At 42.1% G+C, this 23,681-nt stretch overlaps 1 protein-coding gene across 2 annotated transcripts in view; it reads right to left on the bottom strand.

Moving 5' to 3' along the window:
• Window positions 1–23,282, bottom strand: part of MYOCD (myocardin) — a 99,605-nt gene extending 76,323 nt beyond the window's left edge. The window contains exon 1 of one of the 2 annotated variants that reach the window (XM_021928180.2): window positions 22,785–23,282. In XM_021928180.2, coding sequence (XP_021783872.2) covers window positions 22,785–22,839 — 55 coding nt within the window. In that variant the 5' untranslated portion in view covers window positions 22,840–23,282. The remainder of the gene's footprint in view (window positions 1–22,784) is intronic. The other variant, XM_021928181.2, reaches the window with a different exon arrangement.
• Window positions 23,283–23,681: the final 399 nt, after the last annotated feature.

Genomic DNA, 23,681 nt, shown 5'->3' with positions numbered 1-23,681 from the left:
ATCCAGAAGGAAGGAAGGAAGGAAGGAAGGAAGGAAGGAAGGGAAAGAAAGGAAGGAAGGAAGGAAAGAAGGAAAGACAGAAAGAGGGAGGGAGGGAGGGAGGCAGCGAAGGACTGAAGGAGAGAAAGAAAGGAAGCAGATGGAAGAAAATAAGGAAGGGAGGAGAGAAGGAAGGAAGGAAGGAGATGGAAAGAAGGAAGGAGATGGAAGGAAGGAAGGAGATGGAAGGAAGGAGATGGGAGGAAGGAAGGAGATGGGAGGAAGGAAGGAGATGGGAGGAAGGAAGGAGATGAAAGGAAGGAAGGAGGTGGAAGGAAGGAAAGAAGAAGATGGAAGGAAGGAAGGAAGAAGATGGAAGGAAGGAATGAGATGGAAGGAAGGAAAGGAAGGAAGAAACTAAACATTTTTTTACATAAATGATTTGCTGTAAGAGTTTCAGAATGAATCTGGCTATCTGCTCAACTGTTTAGATAATTTGGAAGCAGCAAAGCGGGGCCCAGGATCATTCCTATAAGTGATCTGTTCTGCTCTAATAAGCAGGGTAATTGCCCATCCCTGCTTCAGTTCAGGTTGTACTGACAAAGCTGGGGGGTCAACTGAAACCCAGAAGCCTCCTGTTGACATTCAAGGTGGAGAACAGCTGCCTTATCCTCCATTGGGTGTAGGAGACTTTCCAATGCTTTCAGCAACACTGTTGTCCCAAACCAATAACACTAGGTATCTTAGTGCATCTCAACTCTTTGGGAATTGTTAGTTCTTGTCCATTTTCCATTCAGTATACAATATGGGCCCATGAAGTTTTATTATCCAAAGAATCACAGAGAAGTTACTGGAATCTGTGCGTTAATCTTCTGTTTCATCCACCCAAAGAAATCATCCTTGCTAACAGCATCATCCTTACCCATTTCTTCTCCTATGTTACCATGGATACACTGCTTCCTTAACACCATTGTATTATTCAAATGTGATTGATTTTCTTTCTACCCCCTCTCCACTGACTATTTGGTTTTTGCCTACCCAACTACTCCATTTATCTTAAGTAAATTCCCCCTAGCCTTGCTTGACCTACTTGTGCCCCCTACTTTCCACGACCTCTTCAGCCCCAAAGAATGGTTGTGTTTTCTAAAAGAACACAGAATACATGGTTTGACCAGATATTTTTTTTGAACATAAGTTAATTTATATTTAAACTTTTAATGAAATGATAAAATGGTTTCTGTTTATTGTATACTTAATAAGTTATCCTTTAGGGGAAAGAAAAAATAAACATTTATTTCAAAAGCGTGACCAATAAAAAAATTAAAAGATGAGGACTCACTGTTCCAGCCATACACCCCTCACCCACAAAGTCATCTTCCTCTATTTCTTCTAAATGTTCCACGAATTCTAGTCCCTCTAGGAATGGCTCTGCCTTGACTATGTGGGAAGGTGAAAATAACCCCCCAGAATTTACTGAGTAAACCCACGTGTCTTTTTCTAGCAACACATCAAAATAATAATAATGCAAGAAATTCATCTCTCTGGGCTCCAGACTCTTTACTCACGAAGGGAAGGACTTAGTTAGAATTAGGTGGTTTCAAATTTTTAAAAACATATTACCGAAAGTGGAGTGTTTTTTAACTAAAAATCTTACATGGAAAGAAAAAAAAAATAGCATGGAGGTGAACAACAAAAGCAAAACCTCTCCCAAAATGTTAAAACTCTATGAAGCAGAGTTTTCAAATCATCGGTTTGCATGGTGCCCTAAACGCCTTCCAACTTCGGTATGTTATTTTTACGATTTGGTTCTAAAAATCTCAAACCTCCTATGAGATATTACTTGGGAATAGATGAACGATTTTATTCAGGAGCAAAGAGCGGGTGTAGATTACAGTGCCATTACACCAACATGGCTGTTTCTCCCAACCCATCTGGGTCCTTCGAAGCTTCCTTGCAGGCTACTGAAGGCTCCAGAGCACTGGAAAGCTCTCAAATCCAGGAGAGAGCCAGCTCCCTTGGCAACAGCAGAGAGGGAAGCCTTCCTTTTCCATCAGCAGATGGTGGTGGGCTTTTGCCACTTCTGCAGCACCTTTTCTTACAATGGACTCTTGGCTACTGTTAGACTCTTCTGTACCCTGCCTAGCAACCAGTGCCCTTGGCAACTACAAGAGCTATCATTTCATCAGATCCATGATGCTGCTTGTACTCCCATGCCTCTAGACTGTGTCCATGTTCTGCAGATATGATAAGCCCTGTGTCTAAATGGAAACCTTCTTTATAACTTGAGTGTTGTACAGTTAGATGCCAAATTCCAGAATTTTGTGAAAAATTAAAGTGTCTTAAAAAGAAAACTGGGCCTACATTCAATTTCTGCCTTGCACAGAGGTGAAATACCTACAAGCGTTCACTAGAAGTTGACCCAAAGTTCTATCTGCCCTGATATATCGGCAGGCTGTCTTGCAAGTCACACAAGAACTTGGGAGAAGAGCCCTTGATCCACCCACTAAATAGCCATATGACCTTGGCCGAGACACCTCTGCAGCTTCAGTTTCCTCCTCTGTAAAGCAAGAGAGATGAGTTGATGATGTCAAAGGCTCCTTGGAGGGCTAACATTTCATGACATTTGGCTTCATTTTTGACTAAGGTCTGTTTTTGTAAGTCTCCAAATTCACGGTTCTGAGATTCCTCTTAATCTCAAGTTTTTCCCATGAGATTACAGTATGTCTTGTAATAGTTCTTAGTGTTATGTTCAAAGGACAGGAAAAGGCTGCAAGATTGTAAAGCATATCTCACCACGGGGTCTAAGAGGTTAAGGTGAAATGCAGGGTCTCAAAGTGATGCTTGAGAGGGAAATGTCAACTAGAACAGCTATTACTTCTATGGTGACTCCAGAAGGCTTTGGGTAAGGTAAGGCCAGCCTGGTGCTCATGCATTCGTGTGTGTATCTTCCAACTCAAGTTCTCAAATAGTATTGAATAATTCCTTGCTAACTGTTGAGGTACCTCTAAGCACCAGGAATTATACAAAGCAATTTAAGTCATAAATACTCTGATGAAGAAAAAGATACACACGCTTGAGTTAACTAAACCAAGTGTTAGGCAACATGTTCTTAAATAATCCATATATGTAGAAGGCTACCAAGGGCAGAAGAACTGAACCTTTAACTCTTCAAGTGAGAAATTTATGGGTAAGATGCAAAAAGGGTATTCTTGACCAACAAAATAAAATAAATAAAACTTCTTTTTCTTTTTTTTTTTTAAGCCAGTCTCAATCTGTCTCCCAGGATGGAGTGCAGTGGCATGATCTCGGCTCACCGCAACCTCCGCCTCCTGGGTTCAAGTGATTCTCCTGCCTCAGCCTCCCGAGTAGCTGGTATTATAGGCATGCACCACCACACCTGGCTAATCTTTTGTATTTTTAGTACAGACCGGGTTTCACCCTGTTGCCCAGGCTGGTCTTGAACTCCTGACCTCAAGTGATCCACCGACCTCGGCCTCCCAGATTGCTGGGATTACAGGCGTGAGCCACCGTGCCCAGACCCCCTGCTTTTTTTTTTTTTTGTTGAGACAGGGTCTTACTCTGTCACCCAGACTGGAGTGCAGTAGTGTGATCCTGGCTCACTGCCAACCTCTGTCTCTTGGGTTTAAGCATTTCTTGTGCCTTGGCCTCCCAAGTAGCTGGGATTACAGGCGTGTGCTACCATGTCTGGCTAATATTTTTTCTATTTTTAGTAGAGATGGGGTTTCACCATGTTGGCCAGGCTAGTCTCGAACTCCTGACCTCAAGTTATCCACCTGACGGCCTCCCAAAGTGCCGGGATTACAGGCATGAGCCACTATGCCTGGCCCAAAATGAATAAAATCTTAAATCTGAAATAAACATGGCACTTCCTACCCGGGGCTGGCTTCATAAGCATATAACTTGTGCTGTGACTGAGTCCCATTTTTAGAAGGACCCTGTGTTTGGTTTGATGAGGTGCTATCATCATTGTGAAATTCTTTTTTTTTTTTTTTGAGACAAATTCTCACTCTGTTTCCCCCGCTGGAGTGAAGTGGTGCCATCTAGGCTCACTGCAACCTCCACCTCCCCAGTTCAAGCGATTCTCCTGCCTCAGCCTCCCGAGTAGCTGGGACTACCGGCACGTGCCACCATGCCCGGATAATTTTTGTATGTTTTAGTAGAGACGGGGTTTCACTATGTTGGCCAGGCTGGTCTTGAATTCCTGACCTCGTCCTCCACCCACCTCGGCCTCCCAAAGTGCTGGGATTACAGGCGTGAGCCACCGCGCCCGGTCACCGTTGTGAAATTCTTAATCATTTTCGAACAAGGGATCCTGCACTGTCATTTTGCACAGCGCTCCATAAAATATGTAGTGTTCCTCTAGACATTGCCTGATTCAAGGAAAATGTTTCTATTCCTGAGCGCTAAGAGATAACACTGTAACAGGAGTTAGGAATTCAGAAACAGAGAGCCATGGATGCTACTTCGTACTTTATCCTGTAGAAAGCGGGCTACACTGGCATTTTTTTTTGAGCAGCAGAGTAATTCAGTAAGGTTGACATTTTAGGAGGACTCATCTGATGCAAGGATGATGGGAAGAGACAGGGTTGGTTTACAGACTCTCATTATGATCCATGGATAAGGCAAGAAAGTCCACTTGGGAATAAAACAAAGAGGGCAACTTTGAGAAACAAGTGGGAAAAAAGAATTGCTATGTCTTAATAATAAATTAATGAAAAATGGAGAGAGAGAGAGAGAGAGGATGAGAGAAAGAGAGAGATGCGAATTAAACTCACTTATATGACACACTCTTTGATCAGACTTTTGAAAAAAACCAAAAGCACTATTACTATGATTATTGGTAGCCAAATTGGTAGGGCTGCCAGGAGCCTTTGAAGTAATGTCTTCATCTGGGAATTTGCCAGTAAGGTGAACATGCTAATGTCATTCATTTCTCCATTCATTCGTTTCATTCATTCAATATTTACTGATCACGTACTGTATGTCCAAACACTCTCTTAGACATGAGGGATCCAGCTATGAATAAAACTGTCACAAGTTTTGCCTATGGAGAGATTACAGCCTAGGGAGGTAGAAAGATGTTAAATAATTACAATTTGGGGAGTGTCACGCCAGGAGCTTCGTGTAGTTTGGGAATTAGGGAAGGTTTTTCTGGCCTCTCAGAAAACTTAAACAAATAAATAAATGGAGTCGTCAGGCCCATCGCGTTTAATTTGCCTCCTTCCAGTTCTACCTAACAACAGCTTGTGTGTGTATGTGTGTGTGTGTCTGTGTATGTGTGAGTAATTTTCATTCCCAAAAGACTTGACAGGCCTGATAAGAAAGAGAGAAAGAATGAGAGAGAGAGAGAGAGAAGGAGCGGGGCGGGGTGGGGGAGAGAGAGGGGGAGAGAGAGAGAGAGAAACTGACAGAGGAAGACAAGGAGAGACAGGCACTGACAGTAAAGTTGTTGGTGGCAGTGACGAAAGAAAGAAAGGAGGGGAAGCCAGTGTCTCTTTCATTCTCGTCTGAAATGGTTTTCCACTGCGTTTAATAGGAAATGCTTTTCTCCTCTGCCATCCACACAGGTTTTGCCTCTCTTCCTAGTTCCAGTTTTTGTTCTGAGGATGGGCATCCCCCCAGCCAGGCTGAGCTTCTCCCTAGGAATTTTGGAAATGGGACTGAAAGAGAAAATTCAACAGCAGTCGGAGGTGGCCATTTTCACCCACGTGAATTGAGAAACAAAGCCAGCCTATATTGCGGGAGAAGACGGAGCATAGAAGACAGCCAAGAAAGTGGCCTGAAAGTGTTCAAATCCCCAATTGCAGCTTATTTCCACCCAAGTCGCAAACACATTTCTGTCATTCAGTTTGATGAGACACCCTAGTTTGTTTATAATAAGTGTTCCTTTTTGCTTAAGCTTGTTCAGGGTTTCTAGTGTTTGATTCTCTATTATTTGCAAACCAAGAGGCTCCATATGATCATTGTTGAAGAGGGGCAACCTGTGGTGGCAGAAAGCTGTCAGCACAGCCAGGTAAAGCTTTGAGATCTACTTCTAAATCCTGTTCTGCAGGTCGGGCGCGGGGGCTCAAGCCTGTAATCCCAGCACTTTGGGAGGCCGAGACAGGCGGATCACGAGGTCAGGAGATCGAGACCATCCTGGCTAACACGGTGAAACCCCGTCTCTACTAAAAAATACAAAAAACTAGCTGGGCGTGGTGGCGGGCGCCTGTAGTCCCAGCTACTCAGGAGGCTGAGGCAGGAGAATGGCGTGAACCCAGGAGGCAGAGCTTGCAGTGAGCTGAGATCCGGCCACTGCACTCCAGCCTGGGCAACAGAGTGAGACTCCGTCTCAAAAAAATAAATAAATAAATAAATAAATCCTGTTCTACCAATCAAAGACTTCTGGGTATATGGATGCAGGTGTTTGTAAAAGTGAGCAGAATGTACACTCCTGACAGAATGCACATGGCAGTTATCATACTTAGGATCTCGGTTAAGCAGGTGATGAACAGCAGCTTGAATGGCTATTTATGTTGCATCCTCTCCATAAGATGCCAGGTCAAGATCACAAACCCTGGATACAACAGAGCATGAGCCCACTGAAAACTCTCTCTACGAAAAGGACAGTGGTACCTGTTTATAATTTAGTCTTTTACCTTCCCTTTTCTGTTGAATCCTACCCCAGGTTTAGTTGGACGCACCTTCATATGTAATCTTTGACCTTGACATTATTGCCTTCAAGGACACTACCAGGCATAGGTCTTTGGGAAAGCTGTTGGCTGATGAATGATTTCCTGGAAAGTAACAAGCAGGACCACCATCAGAGGCTTCTGGTCTCCTCCAGAGCTGGAAGCTGATACTGTGTGGCACATATCATAGATACAACTCTCCTGTTCTCTTCCTATGTGTGGTTCACCACCAAATTCTTTTCTTTGCCTGGCATTATCTGACTCTAGGACAAAGCCACTCTTCCTCACCAGTGGCCCGTGTCACCTGTGGGTCCAACATGTTCCTCCTTGGCATACAGAAGCATCAAATTTCCCGGTAAAATGAAGAGGGTGGCTGACAGAATGCTGGGAGAAGGTGAAATGAGAGACCCGGTTATCCGCATCGGTCTTGCCCCAATTCTGGCCACGTTTCCCAAACAAGGCTGAGAGCCAGGGATTATTTTTGTGTGGAGTGCTAATGCCTGAGTACACTCTGCTCCTTGCCTTCTGATTCCAGGTACCGATGATAACTGTTCCCTAGCCAAATGTTGCCCTGCGTGCTGTTGTTTGTTGTATTCACTGACCAAGAATAACATAGGCCCGACTGTTTGCTCATCTACTGCAGGGAGTACCCAGAGAGGAGGAGGTGAAAATGATGATCAGGTCACTGAGGTAGCCCTTGATGGTCTCAAGGAACAAGGTGTGCTCTGGCGGGTGCTGGGCTGGCCTCAGTGACCCTTACAGGAGAGCACTCAAGCAGGGGGGCTGAGACCAGGCACACACTGTTCTTTCTTCATCCTAAGGGATGTCCTGGCTCTGCTTCCTTTAGGGAGATTAAGAGACGTGAATTCAGGCCAGCATCTAGTGCTGGGCATTTGGCGAGTCAAAACCAAGAGAATACTGAAAGCCAAAATGCTTGGTCTCAGAATTACCATGCAGTGATTTGTGATTTCAATGATTGAGCCTCATGCATGGGCTCAAGTTGTTTTAGCAAGGTGTCTGTTCACACGAACACTGCGAAGCTATTCTTTCCCTAAGCACCACACTCTCAGCTTGTCAAAACATTTGAAGAAGACTAATTCATGCCTCAAAAGGAATTCTCTCTCACTCACAAAGCTGCCAGGTTTGTGAGCTTCAGGCTTTCATGTTAAAATAAGACACTAGAGGAATAGGGAACAAAAACCTCAAGTGGAAATGCCTCGGGGCTTACGATGTCACTTAGAGGGCAGAATTCACAGTCCACATGCTCACCGGGAGGATGGGATGGCAAAGTCAGATGGCTCAAGCCAGCTCTGACTGGTTTGGGTGCTTGTGAGAAGCAGTACAGGGTAGCAGTCACAAGCATGGACTTACAAACCAAAGGTGCGTGAGACCAAGCCCCAGCTTTTCCATTTACAAGGCATGGGATTTTGTGACAGTTCCTTCAGTGCTGGGGGCTTGGTTTCTTCTTCCATGGATGGGAGGACTGGAACAACGGTACCTCCTTACAGGATTGTTGTAAGGATTAAATTAGTTAGCACATGCAGCAGGCATGTGAGCATCAGAGAGTTCCTGGGGTGCTCTGTTGGGGTGTAGGGAACCTCATCAAACCCCTCTCTAAGTCAGGGAGGACTGGGAAGGAGCTGACAACACTGTCACTGCAAGTGTCCAGCTAGCATGGCTGTTCCGCGGTGGGGAAATTTTCCTTCCATCACAAACAGGTCCCTAAAGTACAGAACAGAAACTCGGCAACTGACATAAACAATTTCAAACAATAATTGCAGAAGACAAATTGCTCCATTTGGGCACCAAGATTCCTCTCTGAGGCTTTCCCCACTTGTTTATGTATTCTGTGGCACAGAGCCATGAGCGAATTAAGCAGACAGCGTGCACACACGCCCGGGGCCGGCGGGAGGGGCCTCCGGGAAAAGGACCTGCCATTTGACCCGTGTTCCTTGAAAGCTATTGCTGCAGAGATGCCTGAGACAAAGGGACTCAGATTTATGCCTTCTGGTGTTCGCTCGTTCATCGAGAGAGGCCACAAGATTTAGTGCCAGGAGATCTGAGTTCAAGTGCTGCTTCACCATACTGTACGTGTAAATTTGGGCAGGTCATTCCCCTTTCTGTACCTTAGTTTCCCATCCCTGTAAGAGGGACATCATTATACTCACCTCTAAGGTAATTATAGTGGTCAAATTAAGAGCCCTTTAGCCCTAGTAAATTACCATATGAAGATTAACGAGGTTAACCGTGGGTATCCACTAAGTAGCTGAATAAGAGTTAGGGGAATTAGAGTTTGGAAGAAAGGGTGTATTTTATGAGGCAAAGCAGTTCTTCTAAAATAAAGAGTCTTCATTCCATGGGGCTGTGGTTCTTGAATATAGGTTTAAGTTCTTTTGAGAGCCTAAGTTAAGCTTGTGATATATACTATTCTATTATAGCGTTTAAAGCATATATTACCTTTTCTGACTATAAAACAAGTGCATGTTCATTATAGAAAATTTGAAAAATGTATAAAAGTTTCAAGATGAAAGGCAAAATTAATAGGAATTCAAGTCTGCAGTGATAAGCAGCATCTGCTAATACTTTGCCTTTTTTCTTCTGATTCATATGCCTGAGCATGGATATAAAAAGGCACCTACCTACCCTACAAGTTCTCAAGAATTGGGATTGTATCACATGCAACTCTGAAACCTCCTTCTTGCATTGTAAACAGCTTTGCATCTCATGATCCTTTGAAAACACCATATTTAACGCGCATGGTAAATCCCATTTTTGATGTATTTAAATATTTTCTTTTTGTTAAGCATCTCCAGGTTTCCCTCAGTTTTACTGTAGCATATATATCATTGCAAAGAGCATCTTCAAAGATAAATCCTTAACTCTCTCATACTATATATATGTTATATATCATATACAAACATATGCTTATACATATATCTAAATATAGGTCTATGAACCATTCTTTAAATGTTAGAAAATAATCCTGGCTCTACCGTTAGACACAAGGTTTTGAAACAACGAAACATGACGCTTGAGAATACTTTCTGTCTCTGGGACGTTCTCTAGTGCCAGGTTCTAATCTATGTGTTAAGAACACAATCCTTTGTGAAGGCTGCATTTCTGCTAAGCCAAGGATTCCTTTGCTATCCCTATGCCTCATTCTCTCCTCCTGTCCCAGCCAACCCTGAGTTACACTTGCTGAATTTTCCATCTCTCCTTCTCATCTCATTCTTTCAACCTTGAAGCCAGTGCAGATGGCTACCATGTTTAAAAAAAATAAAAAATAAAATAAAATAAAAGCTTTAAGCAGACGGACTGTTAGGTTGAGAGAGGAAATGGGTTAAACGCCAGGTATCTGCCTATCTGAAAAACCTGCGTTCCCCTGGGCTGCCCATTCCTCTGGGGGACCATGTGGTAAATTTGATTTTGTAAGCCCTGAAATGAGAGTTCTAGGTCTGAATCTACTGGGTGACCTTGGGCCAATTTCTTAATGTCTCTGGAAACTCAGTAACGTCATGTGTACAATCAAACTTGTCATCTTACAGAATTGGTAGAAAAATATCACGAGGTCAGGAGATCGAAACCATCTTGGCTAACACGGTGAAACCCCGTCTCTACTAAAAAAATACAAAAAATTAGCCGGGCGTGGTGGCGGCGCCTGTAGTCCCAGCTACTCGGGAGGCTGAGGCAGGAGAATGGCGTGAACCCGGGAAGCGGAGCTTGCAGTGAGCCGAGATGGCGCCACTGCACTCCAGTTTGGGCAACAGAGAGAGACTCCATCTCAAACAACAACAAAAACAACAACAACAACAAACCAAACATTAGCTAGGCATGGCGACGCATGCCTGTAATCCCAGCTACTCGGGAGCCTGAGGCAGGAGAATGGCGTGAATTCGGGAGGCAGAGCTTGCAGTGAGCCGAGATCGCGCCAGTGCACTCCAGCCTCGGCGACAGAGTGAGACTCAGTCTCAAATAATAATAATAATAATAATAATAATAAAAATAAATAAATAAATAAAAATATTAATGAATATGATCTTTTTTGGTGGGGAAGAGAGTTGAATACATCAAAGAAAGATGAGGTGCTATAATTTGGAAGCCTGCCCCCAGCTGTCTATCCTCAAAACTTTGTTCTCTAGAGCTCTCTCCAGCTCTCTCTCTTTGGTTTTATATTTAGACAGAACAGCATTCTCAATTATCAGAGAAGAGGATCTGGGCTCAGCCATGAGCCTTTGCTGGTCCTCATAGCATGTAGTGATCTTGCTGAGACCCAGACAAGGCTTGGCACTGTCTTCAGAGGCATCAAAGGACCAGATCCAGAATAAAACCACACCTCACTGGAGAATAAGTATAATTATTATGCCTTTTCAGTTTTTTTTTGAAAGGAAAAAAATAAATGATGATAGATATATAAAACACTCTGCAAAATACAATATAAGTTATATAACGACAATAATTAGCTTCATAACTCTCAAGCACAATCTGGGGTAAAAAGAAATGATAGGCTGGGCACGGTGGCACACGCCTGTAATATCAGCACTTTGGGAGGCTGAGGCAGGCAAATCACGAGGTCAGGAGATCGAGACCATCCTGGACAACAGGGTGAAACCCCGCCTCTACTAAAAATACAAAAATTAGCCGGACATGGTGGTGCACGCCTGTAGTCCCAGCTACTCGGGAGGCTGAGGCAGGAGAATCGCTGGAACCTGCGAGGCAGAGGTTGCAGTGAGCCGAGATAGTGCCACTGTACTCCAGCCTGGGGACAGAGTGAGACTCCATCTCAAAAAAAAAAAAAAAAAAAAAAGAGAAATGATAATAACTGGGCAGCGAATCTTAAGAGAAATTCATGAGAAATTCATTGTTAATTTAGAATCAATATGATATCTTATTATAACAGATCACTTTAAAACATTGTAAATTAACATATCATAGCATATTGATATAAACATTGATATGATAATATACACTTTTTTTAACTTTTAAGTTTAGGGGCACATGTGCAGGATGTGCAGGTTTGTTACATAGGTAAACGTGTGTCATGGTGGTTCGTTGTACAGATTATTTCATCACCAAGGTATTGAGCCTAGTACCCATTAGTTATTTTTTCTGATTCTCTCCCTCATCCCACCCTCCACCCTCCAACAGGCCCCAGTATGTATCGTTCCCCTCTGTGGGTCCGTGTGTTCTCATCATTGAACTCCCACTTGTAAGTGAGAACATGTGGTATCTGGTTGTCTGTTCTTGCGTTAGTTTGCTAAGGATAATGGCCTCCAGCTCCATTCATGTCTCTGCAAAGAACATGATCTTGTTCTTTTTTATAGCCGCATAGTGTGAATTAAAATATAATTAATATTCATGTGTGGATAAAATTGCTACCATTTATCGAGTACATCAGCACATCCCTGCACTATGTCAAGCACTTTTTATATACTTTTCCACTAAAGCCTCCAAAGTTTCCAATGAAGGAGGCATTCTTGTTTCCACATTTACACATAGAAAATAGATGGTTGAGAGCTTGAAGGCATGCACTCGAGTTCATATCATACGACCAATAAGGATGGAGGCCAGGATTTGAAACCAAGTCAGTCAGATGGCATACCTATACCACAGATATACATTAAGATTTTCCAACAAAAATTAATAGCAAAGTTGTGGGTTTTCAGTTCCTTAGTTGAGAAGCAAGTTTCATTTGTTATAGTTTGAGTTGTGAGCATGATCCAGGATTAATGAGAATTCAAGAACAACTTAAACCTCTCAGGGACTCAGCCAACTCCTGATTGAGCTGCTACGCAAATATGGTATCCTTAACCCGCTCCCCATCACTCCATATCTTAAAAAACAAATAATACTCAGTATAGGAGATACTGGATAATCATAATCGAGAGTATAAGAAAGAACGTAAGAAAATTTAAAAATTACTCATAATCTCACCACCCAGAGCTAATCATTTTGAGAATGAGTCTTTCCAGGGTTTTTTTTTCCATGCGTGTGCTTTAGCACCTTCGGTATATTTTAATTCGCAACTTGTTGGGATTAAAGTTTTTTAACTTTTAAAAGAAATTTCTTTTTTTACTGTCTTATGGTCTTCTTTCTGTGTGTGCATGTGTGTATGTGCAGGGGGAGGGTGCTAAGTCTAAAATTGTATTCTATGTCAAGTAAGAGGATTAAAATATGTCATCAAATATTATTTAGTGTTCACATCCTCTAAATCTTCACTTAAATCTTTGCCTACTTTATTAAAGACTTACAGATATGCTTTTTTTCCCCCCACCGCTACTAGGATGTCAATTTCTTCTTATGTTTTAGGCATATTTAAAAATTAGGTAGACACGAATACAGTTTTATTTTAAAAGATGCAAATGGCAAAGGAAAGATAAGGTCTTGCTCTCTGTATCTGTGGATACCATAATCAACAGTTCTACTTATATCTTTGAAACTTTTTTTCTGTGTACTTATATATAAATACTATTTATTTATTTATTTATTTTTTGAGATGGAGTCTCGCTCTGTCACCCAGGCTGGAGTGCAGTGGTGCGATCTCGGCTCACTGCAACCTCCGCCTCCTGGTTTCAACTAATTCTCCTGCCTCAGCCTTCCAAGTAGCTGGGACTACAGGCTGGCACCACCAATGCCGGGCTAATTTTTTGTACTTTTAGTAGAGATGGGGTTTCACCGTGTTACCGAGGATGGTCTCAATCCCCTGACCTCATGATCCGCCTGCCTTGGCCTCCCAAAGTGCTGCGATTACAGGTGTGAGCCACCACGCCCAGCCAATACTTTTAAAAAAACATAAATGAAAATATGTTGCCGGATTGTTTGATAACCTGAATTTTAAAAAATTAAGTATATGTTTTGGAGATCTTTTCACACCAGTTCATATAGAATTTTATCATTTATTTTTGCTTTGCATTGTGTTTTATTGTATTCTACACTGTGAATATATTGTAATTTAATGACTCATTCCCTTACAGATGACGTTTATGCTGTTTCCATCTTTTTTAGGTTAGGCATTATAAACTGTAATAAAATTGTATCTGTTAAGACTTTACAGTATGGATTGCTCACTAACATGATAGGTGTATCTGTGTCTTCATGCTTATTCAATACTCAATATTATAAACATTTTAAAATTTTGTTAATTTGAAGTTTCTAAAAAATAGTAGTCCAGGCGTGGTGACTGATGCCTGTAATCCCAGCACTTTGGGAGGCTGAGGCCAGCAGATCATGAGGTCAGGAGATCGAGACCATCTGGCTAACACAGTGACTCTGTCTCTACTAAAAACACAAAAAATTAGCCGGACATGCTGGCGGGCGCCGGTAGTCCCAGCTACTCGGGAGGTTGAGGCAGGAGAATGGCGTGAACCCGGGAGGCGGAGCTTGCAGTGAGCCCAGATCGCACCACTGCACCACTGCCTGGGCAACAGAGTGAGACTCCGTCTCAAAAAAAAAAAAAGAAGAAAAAAAAAGTATCTAGATCTTTCACTTTGCATTTTCTTGAATGCTAGTGAGTTGAGTATATTTCATGTGCTGACTGATTATTTTTCCCCTTGAATTGCCGTTGCCTTAGGTTGTTTGCTTTAAATCTTATTGTTCATATAAGCCCTTTTTAATAATTTTGTCTCATGTATATTTTCAAGTATTTTTTTCAATTTACAGTTTGACTTAAAATTTATTTTGATATTTTACTGTGGAGTTTATAAATGTTTAAGTGACCAAATATGTCCATTTTTATTTCTAACCTGGCCGTGGCCACAAGTTTGGGAAGGCTTGTCCTGCTCTGAGATGATAAAATTATTCTCCTCTGTTTTCTTCAGATATTTTATAGGTTTCCTTAGCTCTTTAATCCATATGGAGTTTATTTTAAGGTATATTATAAAATATCTCAAAGTATTTATTTCCAAAGAGATAGTCAATTTTCTCAACAAATCCATTACCTATTTTGTTGTAGATTTGAACAGTCACTGTTATCAGAGGTTAAATCTATGCATATATCCATAAATGTATATATGTATATGCATGCACATACACACAATTCTGATCCACTGATAATAATTGTTTTACTTCTGGTATTAACTGTTAGATATTTCTTTTATAACTATGTTTGATGTCTTAGAGCAAATCTCTTCTTGCTGTTGCCTTTCAAAATTTTCTTAATTTTTTTTCTCAAATAAACTGAGGTTTAAAAAGTCAAGTTTTATTAAAACCCCTGGGACTTTGTAGGAATGGCATGAGTAATTTATAGGTTAAGTACTAGAAACAACTAGCTTGATACATCACTAGGAAATCAAAGACGATAGCAGTAATTGGGTATATGCCTGGAGTTGTAGCCCAGAAAGAGGCATATGAAATCTACTGGGTCAAGTACATGTGTATGGTTATGGGGTGGGGCGGGGAAAGAAAGAAAGGAGCTGTAGGTTATAATAAAGATAATCTTCATGGGACAGTGGAACAAACATGTTTATACCTGGCCTCCAAGTTGTCTAACATTTTTGAGCCTCAGCTTCTTCATCTCTAAGATAGGAATAATCACATTTTTGTAAGGATTAAATGAGATGATAAACATGCCCACAGATAATAGGTTCAGTAACTCCTAGTCCTCTTCTCTTCCCTTTTGATGAGGCATGAGTCATATTTGGTAACAGGTGGTCCCTAAATAGCAGACCACATGGAAGTTTCCAAAGCCATTAGGCAACTGTTACTTATTTTCCTGTTCAATCTCTACTGAAAAGGTACGAAAGGCTCATCAGATACCAGCCAACAGTGGGTAAGTACCCAAGGTTACTCTGAGTTAGTTGTACAGTAGGGACAAGCATTCATCGCCAAATAGAAATAGACCTAAAGTTAAGTTTGTTACATTGTAAGTGCTCCAAAAACACTAGCCATCATTACAGCTTATAAATATTCAAATCCATTATTTCCATACTTAGGCATTTACTCTAAATAATGAGTAGCTTCCAAAAAAATCCAAAGGAAGGAAAATATTTTCTATCTTTACATGAAGGATTTCACAGTAGTGTTATGCATACAGATTTTCATAGTCATGTTATTTATAATATAAAGATTATAACTGGCTTAATTTTCTAATACAAGTGGAAAAGGTTTATATTGCTATACACTATAGTATAGTAAATTACTATACACTCACTTGGGGGAATATTACACAGTCTTTAAAACAAAAATTATGCTGCTATGTAGCCTCTTGAAAAATATTTATGCTATTACACTAACTGATGAAAAGGCTGAGTATAAACTTATGTATATACTCTGATTATCACGTTGTAAAAATCTTTATGCACCTGGACAAGGATGGAAAGAGAACATAAGTGATAAAAATAAATGTATGGAGGAGAGCAATTGAACTATCATTCAGTTAATGTTGAACAGCATTTTCTGGATTTAACTTTTTTGGAATCATTTTTTAGAAGCTCCAGACAGAGCAATAAGTCTCCAATAAATAACAAAAAGTTCCTTGTGGAACTTTACCTAGGACTGAAAAACCAGCCCAAGCAGTCAGGAGGAAACAAGATTGGCTTCCTAAAGAGAGTGTCTCCGGAAATACAAAAGGCAGAATAGTTTATGGAGTATTTTCCAGTCATTTCACATCATCTGTGAAATGGGGATATTGCCTGGGGTTACTTGACCACATTTTATGAGAATCTACTGATTGATTAATGCTTTTGTACCACTTAAGAGGCCACGGGGAAGGAGATACAAGTTGAGGATACTCAATGCAGTAGTTCAAATGGAGGTGTCAGAAGGGATTGCTGATAAAGACATATACTAAGTATTTGAGGGTCCGTGTATCCATTAATTATTGCTGCACAAACTGAGAGCTAGGAGGACCCAATACATACATTTTACAATATTACAGTGGCTTAATTCACTTTGAATTCAACTTCTTCTCTAGTGATCTAAGGTAGCTGAATACAGCAAACATCAATCAGTCAGAGGGATTGTACTCATAAGAGAAGTACTCCAATAATGAAACGAAAGAACTTATCTTCCCTCACTAGCAGGAGAAAAGAAGGACATTATTCTCCCTTCATTGGTTCCAGAGAACCTTTTGCTATGCTCTGGAAAAATAAAAGTCACAAAACAGTTTTATTTATCCTAAATTTCTGGGGATAAATGATACATTTTATTTTAACAAAAATTGGACACCTCTTTCTGTTTTATCTAAGAATAATGATCCAAATCTCGTTAAGTAAAGCTTGACTTACTAGCTATTCTGAAACATATAAGCATTATCGGCCTAATAAAATAGAAATTCAAAGTGCTAAAATCATAAGGCTGCAAACTATTATTGGGCTAATGGTGGTGGTTGTTGTTATTAATCCTATTTGTGTTTATCGAAAACTTTTAACTACTCCACACACAAGCAAGAACTCTCATGCAACTCACATGCCACCAGATCCAGTAGTAATCCATTTCCACATAGTGAATACAGGTTCACTAATTTCTTTCTTTTCAGAAAGAAGCTCTTAATAATTCTACAAAGATCTTTCCCTCATAGAGGTATGAGGACGTGAAGACCATGAGTCATCTTACCAATATGGAAACAGAGGCCCAGAGAGCCCTGGGAATATAAACATGTTCCCAAGATCACAGAGTCCCAGATGAGCTCCCACTGTGACTCGGCCCACAGGACAGAAGGAATGGAACCAGGAAAGCAGAGACCTGTGAAATGCACCTGCTAGGTCCTCCCCCTTGATCTGGACAGAGATGTGGGATACCCGTTCACCATTCATTAGATGCTCTGGAAGCCTTGCTAATTAGATGAAAATAAAGGAAACGAAAAACAGTCTGTTCCAACATCTCCTATTCAGGTTTGGCTTTTTTGAAGCATGTAAAATTCTAACCCTGGGTGGAGCATTTTGCTTCTGCCCTGCACTTCTGTTATTCTTCAATTTAATCCAATTAGAGTAGAGCACATTCAATCTGGTTCAAGTCAACTTGACACAATCTTGCTAACTGTTTCTGTCGTATGCTGTAGCAGATAAAAGACAAATGCCACGCTTCCTGGTCTTAAATAATTTATATGTTTTTTTTTTTAAAGTACCTTGAGTACACAGAATTGAATTAATCACAATCCTTGGTTCATGACACACTGTCACACCATCGTCATTGAGCCTTTGTTTAATTAATTTGCTTAACAACCCATGGACACAACTACTGACTAACCTAAGAACAATGGGGATAACCTGGTTCTTACCTTTGGGCTACACCCCACCTCCTCATTTAGCATCTTCCACTGTGCTATGACTTTGACTTTTGTATTTATATTCACTCCTCTCTTTTTGTTCCAGTTTCAGCACACACAAACACACACCTAACAGTAAACCTATATTGTTTGCTTTTAATGTTTTTGAATAGACTTTGGAGGAAGAATAAAACATATTTATTCAACATATATTTAATGGGTACCTTCTCCGTGCCCAGCAGTGTTAGGTGCTAGAGAATAAAAAATAAAAAACAAACACAAACAAACAAGTAATAATTTCTGCCGTTATGGACAAATAATAAGCAAATAAGCAAGTAAAACAGTTTAGTCTGTTCAATGGTGATAAGAGCTATGAATAAAACTAGGGCAGGGAAGGTGGGGGTTGCGGTTCTTGCTATAGTGATTAAGATGGTGAGGGAAGGGCGTGAGGGCTGTGAGTGAATTGAATACAGCTGAACTTGAGGAGCCAGGAATGGTCTGAAGCAGGTAGCTTGAGCCAGACCCCAAATGTTCCTTTAACTTTTAAATTCCATGTAGAAATTAAAATATGTTCATTTTTAAAGGTGCATTAAAATGTATTCTCATATGTAATGCTTTGATCAAGCATTTACAAAAATATTTATGGCCACTCCCTTCGAAAAGTATTGAATCTTACGGCTAAAAACAACTTGAAATATGAACCAGTCAAAACCCTCCATTTTGTAGAAGGTGAAAATGAGATCTAAAAAGGTGAATTAAATTATATATACATACATAAATATTACAGATCATGGGAAAGGCACTCTTGTAGGTTAAATTATTTGTTCTAAACTAGAAAACTAATTGCTAATGAAGGTAGATAGTCTGGGCTTCTCTCAAGCTCATGGTGAAAATGTCTTCAATAGTGTCCATAATGATAAAAATCTCGGGGGCCGACCTCTTAGGCTAACTTCAAGTCCCGAGAGAGAAAATTCAGTGCCAGAGGTATTGAGGATTTAGCTTAAAGTAGGAATCAGTCGTCATTTTAGGTTGTCTGAAGGATGGAGAATAGAGAAACAACAGAGAGAGATGACTGCAGGGTCCTGCTGAGATGTCCCTCTCTGAAAGGACAAGCAACCAGTTACAGGCACCGGAGGCCTGATCCTGGGTCTATTGGAGTAGAAGAACACAGTGGGGGGGGTCGCACTACCTGAGTTCAGCCACAGCCTCAAGAGTGCCTGCTTTGCGTGTTCCTTGCCTTCTTTTAACTACAGTTACAACCCCTGGATACTCTGCTGCCTGTGCACCGGCCTGCCTGCTGAGCTTACCTTCCACCTTCCCAGACGACCAGAGACCGGAGGTGAAGCTCCCACGTTCTTCCTCACCCATAAGCTGGCTGTACTCCAGAGGACCTAGGGTTCATTCTCATGGTACCCCCTCCCCACTTGGAGTTTTCTCCTTTCATGCCTAAAACACAAGTTTTGCATTTTGAGGAGTCCTTGGGAATCCAGAGAATCTCAAGAGCTTGATAGGATATTGGATGGGGTAGCAGAAAGTGTTTATCAAAGACCACTCAGACTGTAGGTAGGGTTGCCAAAAAGAATACAGAGGGCCCAGTGAAATTTGGATTTCAGAGAAAAGTATGTCCCAAGTACTGCTATATAGTAAAAATTAATCATTATTGCTTGGAAATTCACACTGAACTGGGCATTCTGTATTTTTATTTGCTAAACTGAACAAGTTTATATTTGTGGGAGTCAAGGTCATGGCAGTTGCCAGACTTTGCCTCCGTTTGGGCGGTTTAAGATGGGGAAGTGGGAAAGAGAGAGAGAGAGAAGCAAAAGAAACACAACGATTCTTTAGAAGCAACATCCATTCACGGACCTCTCTCTCCACTTCCATGTGTCTGAGGGCTGTGTGTGTCTGTGTGTGGCACACATACGTACCTCCCTGTGTGTTTTGTAGGACACAAGGATTGATATTGAAGAGAACTGCTGATAGTGACACTGATTAGATATTGAATAAACAACACAAGATTAAAAACTGTAAAAATGCAGTTAGTTTAAAATCAGCACAAATGACTCCATTCATGTAAACTGCCTCTCCTTCATGCACAATTGCCATACAGCGCAGTCACAGCTACACTTGTTCCCAGCCAATTTTTACATGTTTTCAGAGAATGATAAAATGTTACCAAAGGGGTCTAAGACATTGCCTAATCCAACCTCAGCATTTACCTATTAGATAACTGAGACTTAGAGAAAGTGACCAACTGGGGGTCCAACTGCACTTCAATATTAATAATAGAAAAATATTTTGTAGGAGCCTTCTGAGGGCTGGGCATTTTCGAAGTTCTCTACTTCACATTTAATTCTCACAATGACCCTATAGTCATCCTCATTATTCAGGTGAGGCAAGTTGAGGCACAGAGAATTATGTAATTTACCTAACGTTCAGGATCATGTAGCTAATAAGTAGAGACGACTATTAAAAACCCAGCTAGTCTGGTCCCCAAGACCCACCCACTCAACCAGGACACCCTTTGGCTTCTCAAATGAGTTTATGTCACTAAACATGTTCATACATGTAAACTTTCAGAGCTTCCTGCTGCTGTAGCATAATTTTGTCCTTAATCACGGGGTCACTCAAATACAGCTTATAGAAAGTTGGTCGGCCATGGTTGATATCGATGATGATTTGAGAGTAAAAGCAGTTATCTCCTCACTTATAAACAAACCCTGTCACAGCGAGTCTCTTGCTGTAATCACAGAACCATTCTGTTGCATTTATTTTTTGAAATATGTTTAACGGAATACATAATACCACGATCTACTATCAGAGCAAATATTCACAGTGAGATAGGAACAGTTTTATGAGTTTACAGTTTGAGCTGTTTCTGAAAGAGGAGGAGGAGAAGAAGATGATGAAGGAGAAGGGAAAACAGCAAAAGAGAGAGAGAAATCAAAATAAAGTCAAGGCCCTTGTTCATTGTTGGTGACAAAATAAAAGGCGTTTTTTTAAGGAGAGACCCTCTCGTTAGCATGCCTCCACCTCAGTGCTGGCACAGCTGTAGGGGTAATTCCCTCCGGAAAGAATAACCACCATTCAAACATTACATTTTCTAAGTTTTACATTCCACTTGTTTTTTTTCCTCCTGTCTGTCAAGAGACTAACAATGCTTGCATCTCAGACTCCAGATTCCCTGTTTATCAACGACGGGAGGATTAAGGATGCCCGCGTCTGCTTTGATATCATGTTTTCCCGAAGCTACCTTTCCTTATGACACAAAGGCCTGCACAACTTTAAAAAAAGTGAGGCTGGAATTCTCTGAAGCTCTAGGATCAGGGTCTTCAGGGTCTACTTAGGAGACACCAGGACTCCACAAATCCACTGAGATGGAAGTCAGGAGTGCTGCAAACATTGTCTTCCCTCTCCACTGCGCTTTAGCTGAAGGAGAGATTGATGAGCATTTCGCAAGTCTACTATCAAGTATATCACCAAATCCTGTTAGAGAAAAGCCAGCACCACCAGACCCTCCACATTTAAACTGGCCAGTAAGCATTTGAATGCAGCTTCATACAAAACAAATCTACATCCTCTCTTCTTCAGAAAGGTGGCAGTGTTGCCTTACAGTTTTGACCAAATACAAAGCAGTGGTGAGGTCTCTAGCTAATTAACAGATCAACTGCCTCACCTCACCATGAAAAGGAAAGGAAGGACTTAATCCACTGCCGACCCTGGTGGCTGGCAGACTCATCCCAGAGCTTCAGGGGCAGTGAGGCTTGTGACCGCCTAAGCTCTTGAGTTTTCAACTTGCGTCAACAGTGAAGATCCTAAGAAAATCTCCAGCTGACCCCACGGGCGTCTAAAAACCAAGGGCATCTAAGAAAGTCATAGATGAACCTTACCTTCCAGCATCTACATTTTTCCTTTTTGAACCATCCATCCCAAGTGAAACAATTGAGTTGGCCCCAATGTAGAAGGGCTAAGGAAAATTTAGCTTAGCAAACTATGCCAGCATCTTTCTCACACCTGTTATGTCTAATGCTCACATCGGAGTTCTCATAAAAGTAATCAATCTAAGTAGAAGTCCTACATTATTGAGTGTGTTGTTAACCAGTTTTCTAAAATCAACACTATACACAGAGCTACTGAAAAATAACTTCAGAAGTCAAGTGTTGCTTTGTCCAAACGTGGAGACCCACACAGACACCTTCCATGGGCGCGTGTACCAGCCCTCTGGAGAAGCGGTCAGAGCTCCCGTCTCTCCCTTCCACTCACCTCCACTCAGCGTCCTTTGAGAAGTTTCTCCATGTGCCACTAACACAGAAATTTTAGGGGAAATTCTCTATTTATAAATATCAGATGGTTTGGGAAAAAATATTTGTGGCACTGGGCTTTCTTTTTTTTTCTACAGTGATGTCATTTTAAATACTTGGTGTGCTCCAAATTTGCTATTTTTACTTCCCCCAAGTGACTTTTTTTGGGAAATACATTTGTTTGGATTAGCTACATTTTAAGTGACCCCTGTACCTAACACACAACATCAGGTTCATCTTCTCAGCGATTATAACTGATACTACGCAGCTCCCAAACTTGAAATCCCTTATTTGTTCATTTCCAAAGTTGCTCCCTCCGAATGTACCCCTCCAAAATTTCTATTCATAGATGCAGAGAAAATAAGATAAAATAAAATAAAAGGATTGGCCTTTTCACAGATGAACCACCACACTCAACCACCCAAAGCACTTACAACGGAAGACACGAAAGGCCCCCAAAGTCAAATAAAATTCTTCGCTTCCACAGTGTGCTTTTGGGGAACAAAGTTGCGGGAGACCTGGCAGGCTTTGAAACATTTATTGGAAAGCAGTTCTAGAGTTGAGAATTGCAGAAGAGGAAAGTTTAAGAAGGAATGCTAAATGCCTTCGCCCTACCTGATCTGAACTTGCTCCTAATCAGCAAGGAATGCTCAGACCCCAGGAGTGTCATGTTGAGTCTCAGCAAGCCGCTGGTCCCTTGGCCAGGCGCCCCCTGTTCTCCACCAGCAACAGGCTCCCGGGAGCCCAGCTGACCGCAGCTAACAACCTAGAATTCATCCAACTCTCCGTGAGCTCCCCTGGGTAGGAGTACAGTGGCAGCCAGTGTCCCCAGAAAACTGGCGCCTCCCCCCTCGCAGTGCGGGGCTAATTAACTCTTAGCCGGCGGGACCCTCCTCCTCCTCGGAGGTTGGCCAGGAGCAGCGGCATCCCAGGCGTTCCTGGCTGATGTCATAGGCTGCCGGCGATTGCGGAGAACCGCCACCACGCCTTTATGAAGGTCCCAACTTTGCCATCTGATACTCTTTACTACTGACAGGCGCTCAGCCAATCAGGAGCGGCGAGCGGGGCCTGGGGACCCGGAGCCGCCGGAGCCGTCTCGGGAGCCGGCTCTTAACTCTTTGCAGCGGGCCCAGCAGCCGCCGAGGCGCAGAGGGCGGGAGCAGGGCCGGGGGTCGGGAATCTGGGAGAAGGGCGCGAGCTAAGGAGCGATGCCCAGAGGAAAGACAGAAGGGCTGCGACGCCGCGGGGCTTGCAGGTGGTGCGCGGGGCTGCGGCGGCCGCTGGGAGCTCCGAGGGCCTGGGGATGGGCGTGCGCAGCCGGGGCTTCCCCGGCCGGGCTTCTGCCTGCGAAAGGGAAGCGGCCGGAATCTCCCGCCAGCCGGCTTCAAAGGCTGCGCGAAAGGGCGTGCGCGCCCGCGGGACGGCTCGCTCGGGGCAATTTGGAAATAAGCTGGACCCGTCAGAAGAAAAGCTTCCGACGGACCGGAGCCCACGCATTCCCCTGGGTTGGAG

This window comes from Papio anubis, chromosome 17, assembly GCF_008728515.1.
Source record: "Papio anubis isolate 15944 chromosome 17, Panubis1.0, whole genome shotgun sequence".
Taxonomy (NCBI): domain Eukaryota; kingdom Metazoa; phylum Chordata; class Mammalia; order Primates; family Cercopithecidae; genus Papio; species Papio anubis.
Note: the sequence above shows the minus strand (reverse complement) of the source record. Positions and strands in the feature narration are given on the sequence as shown.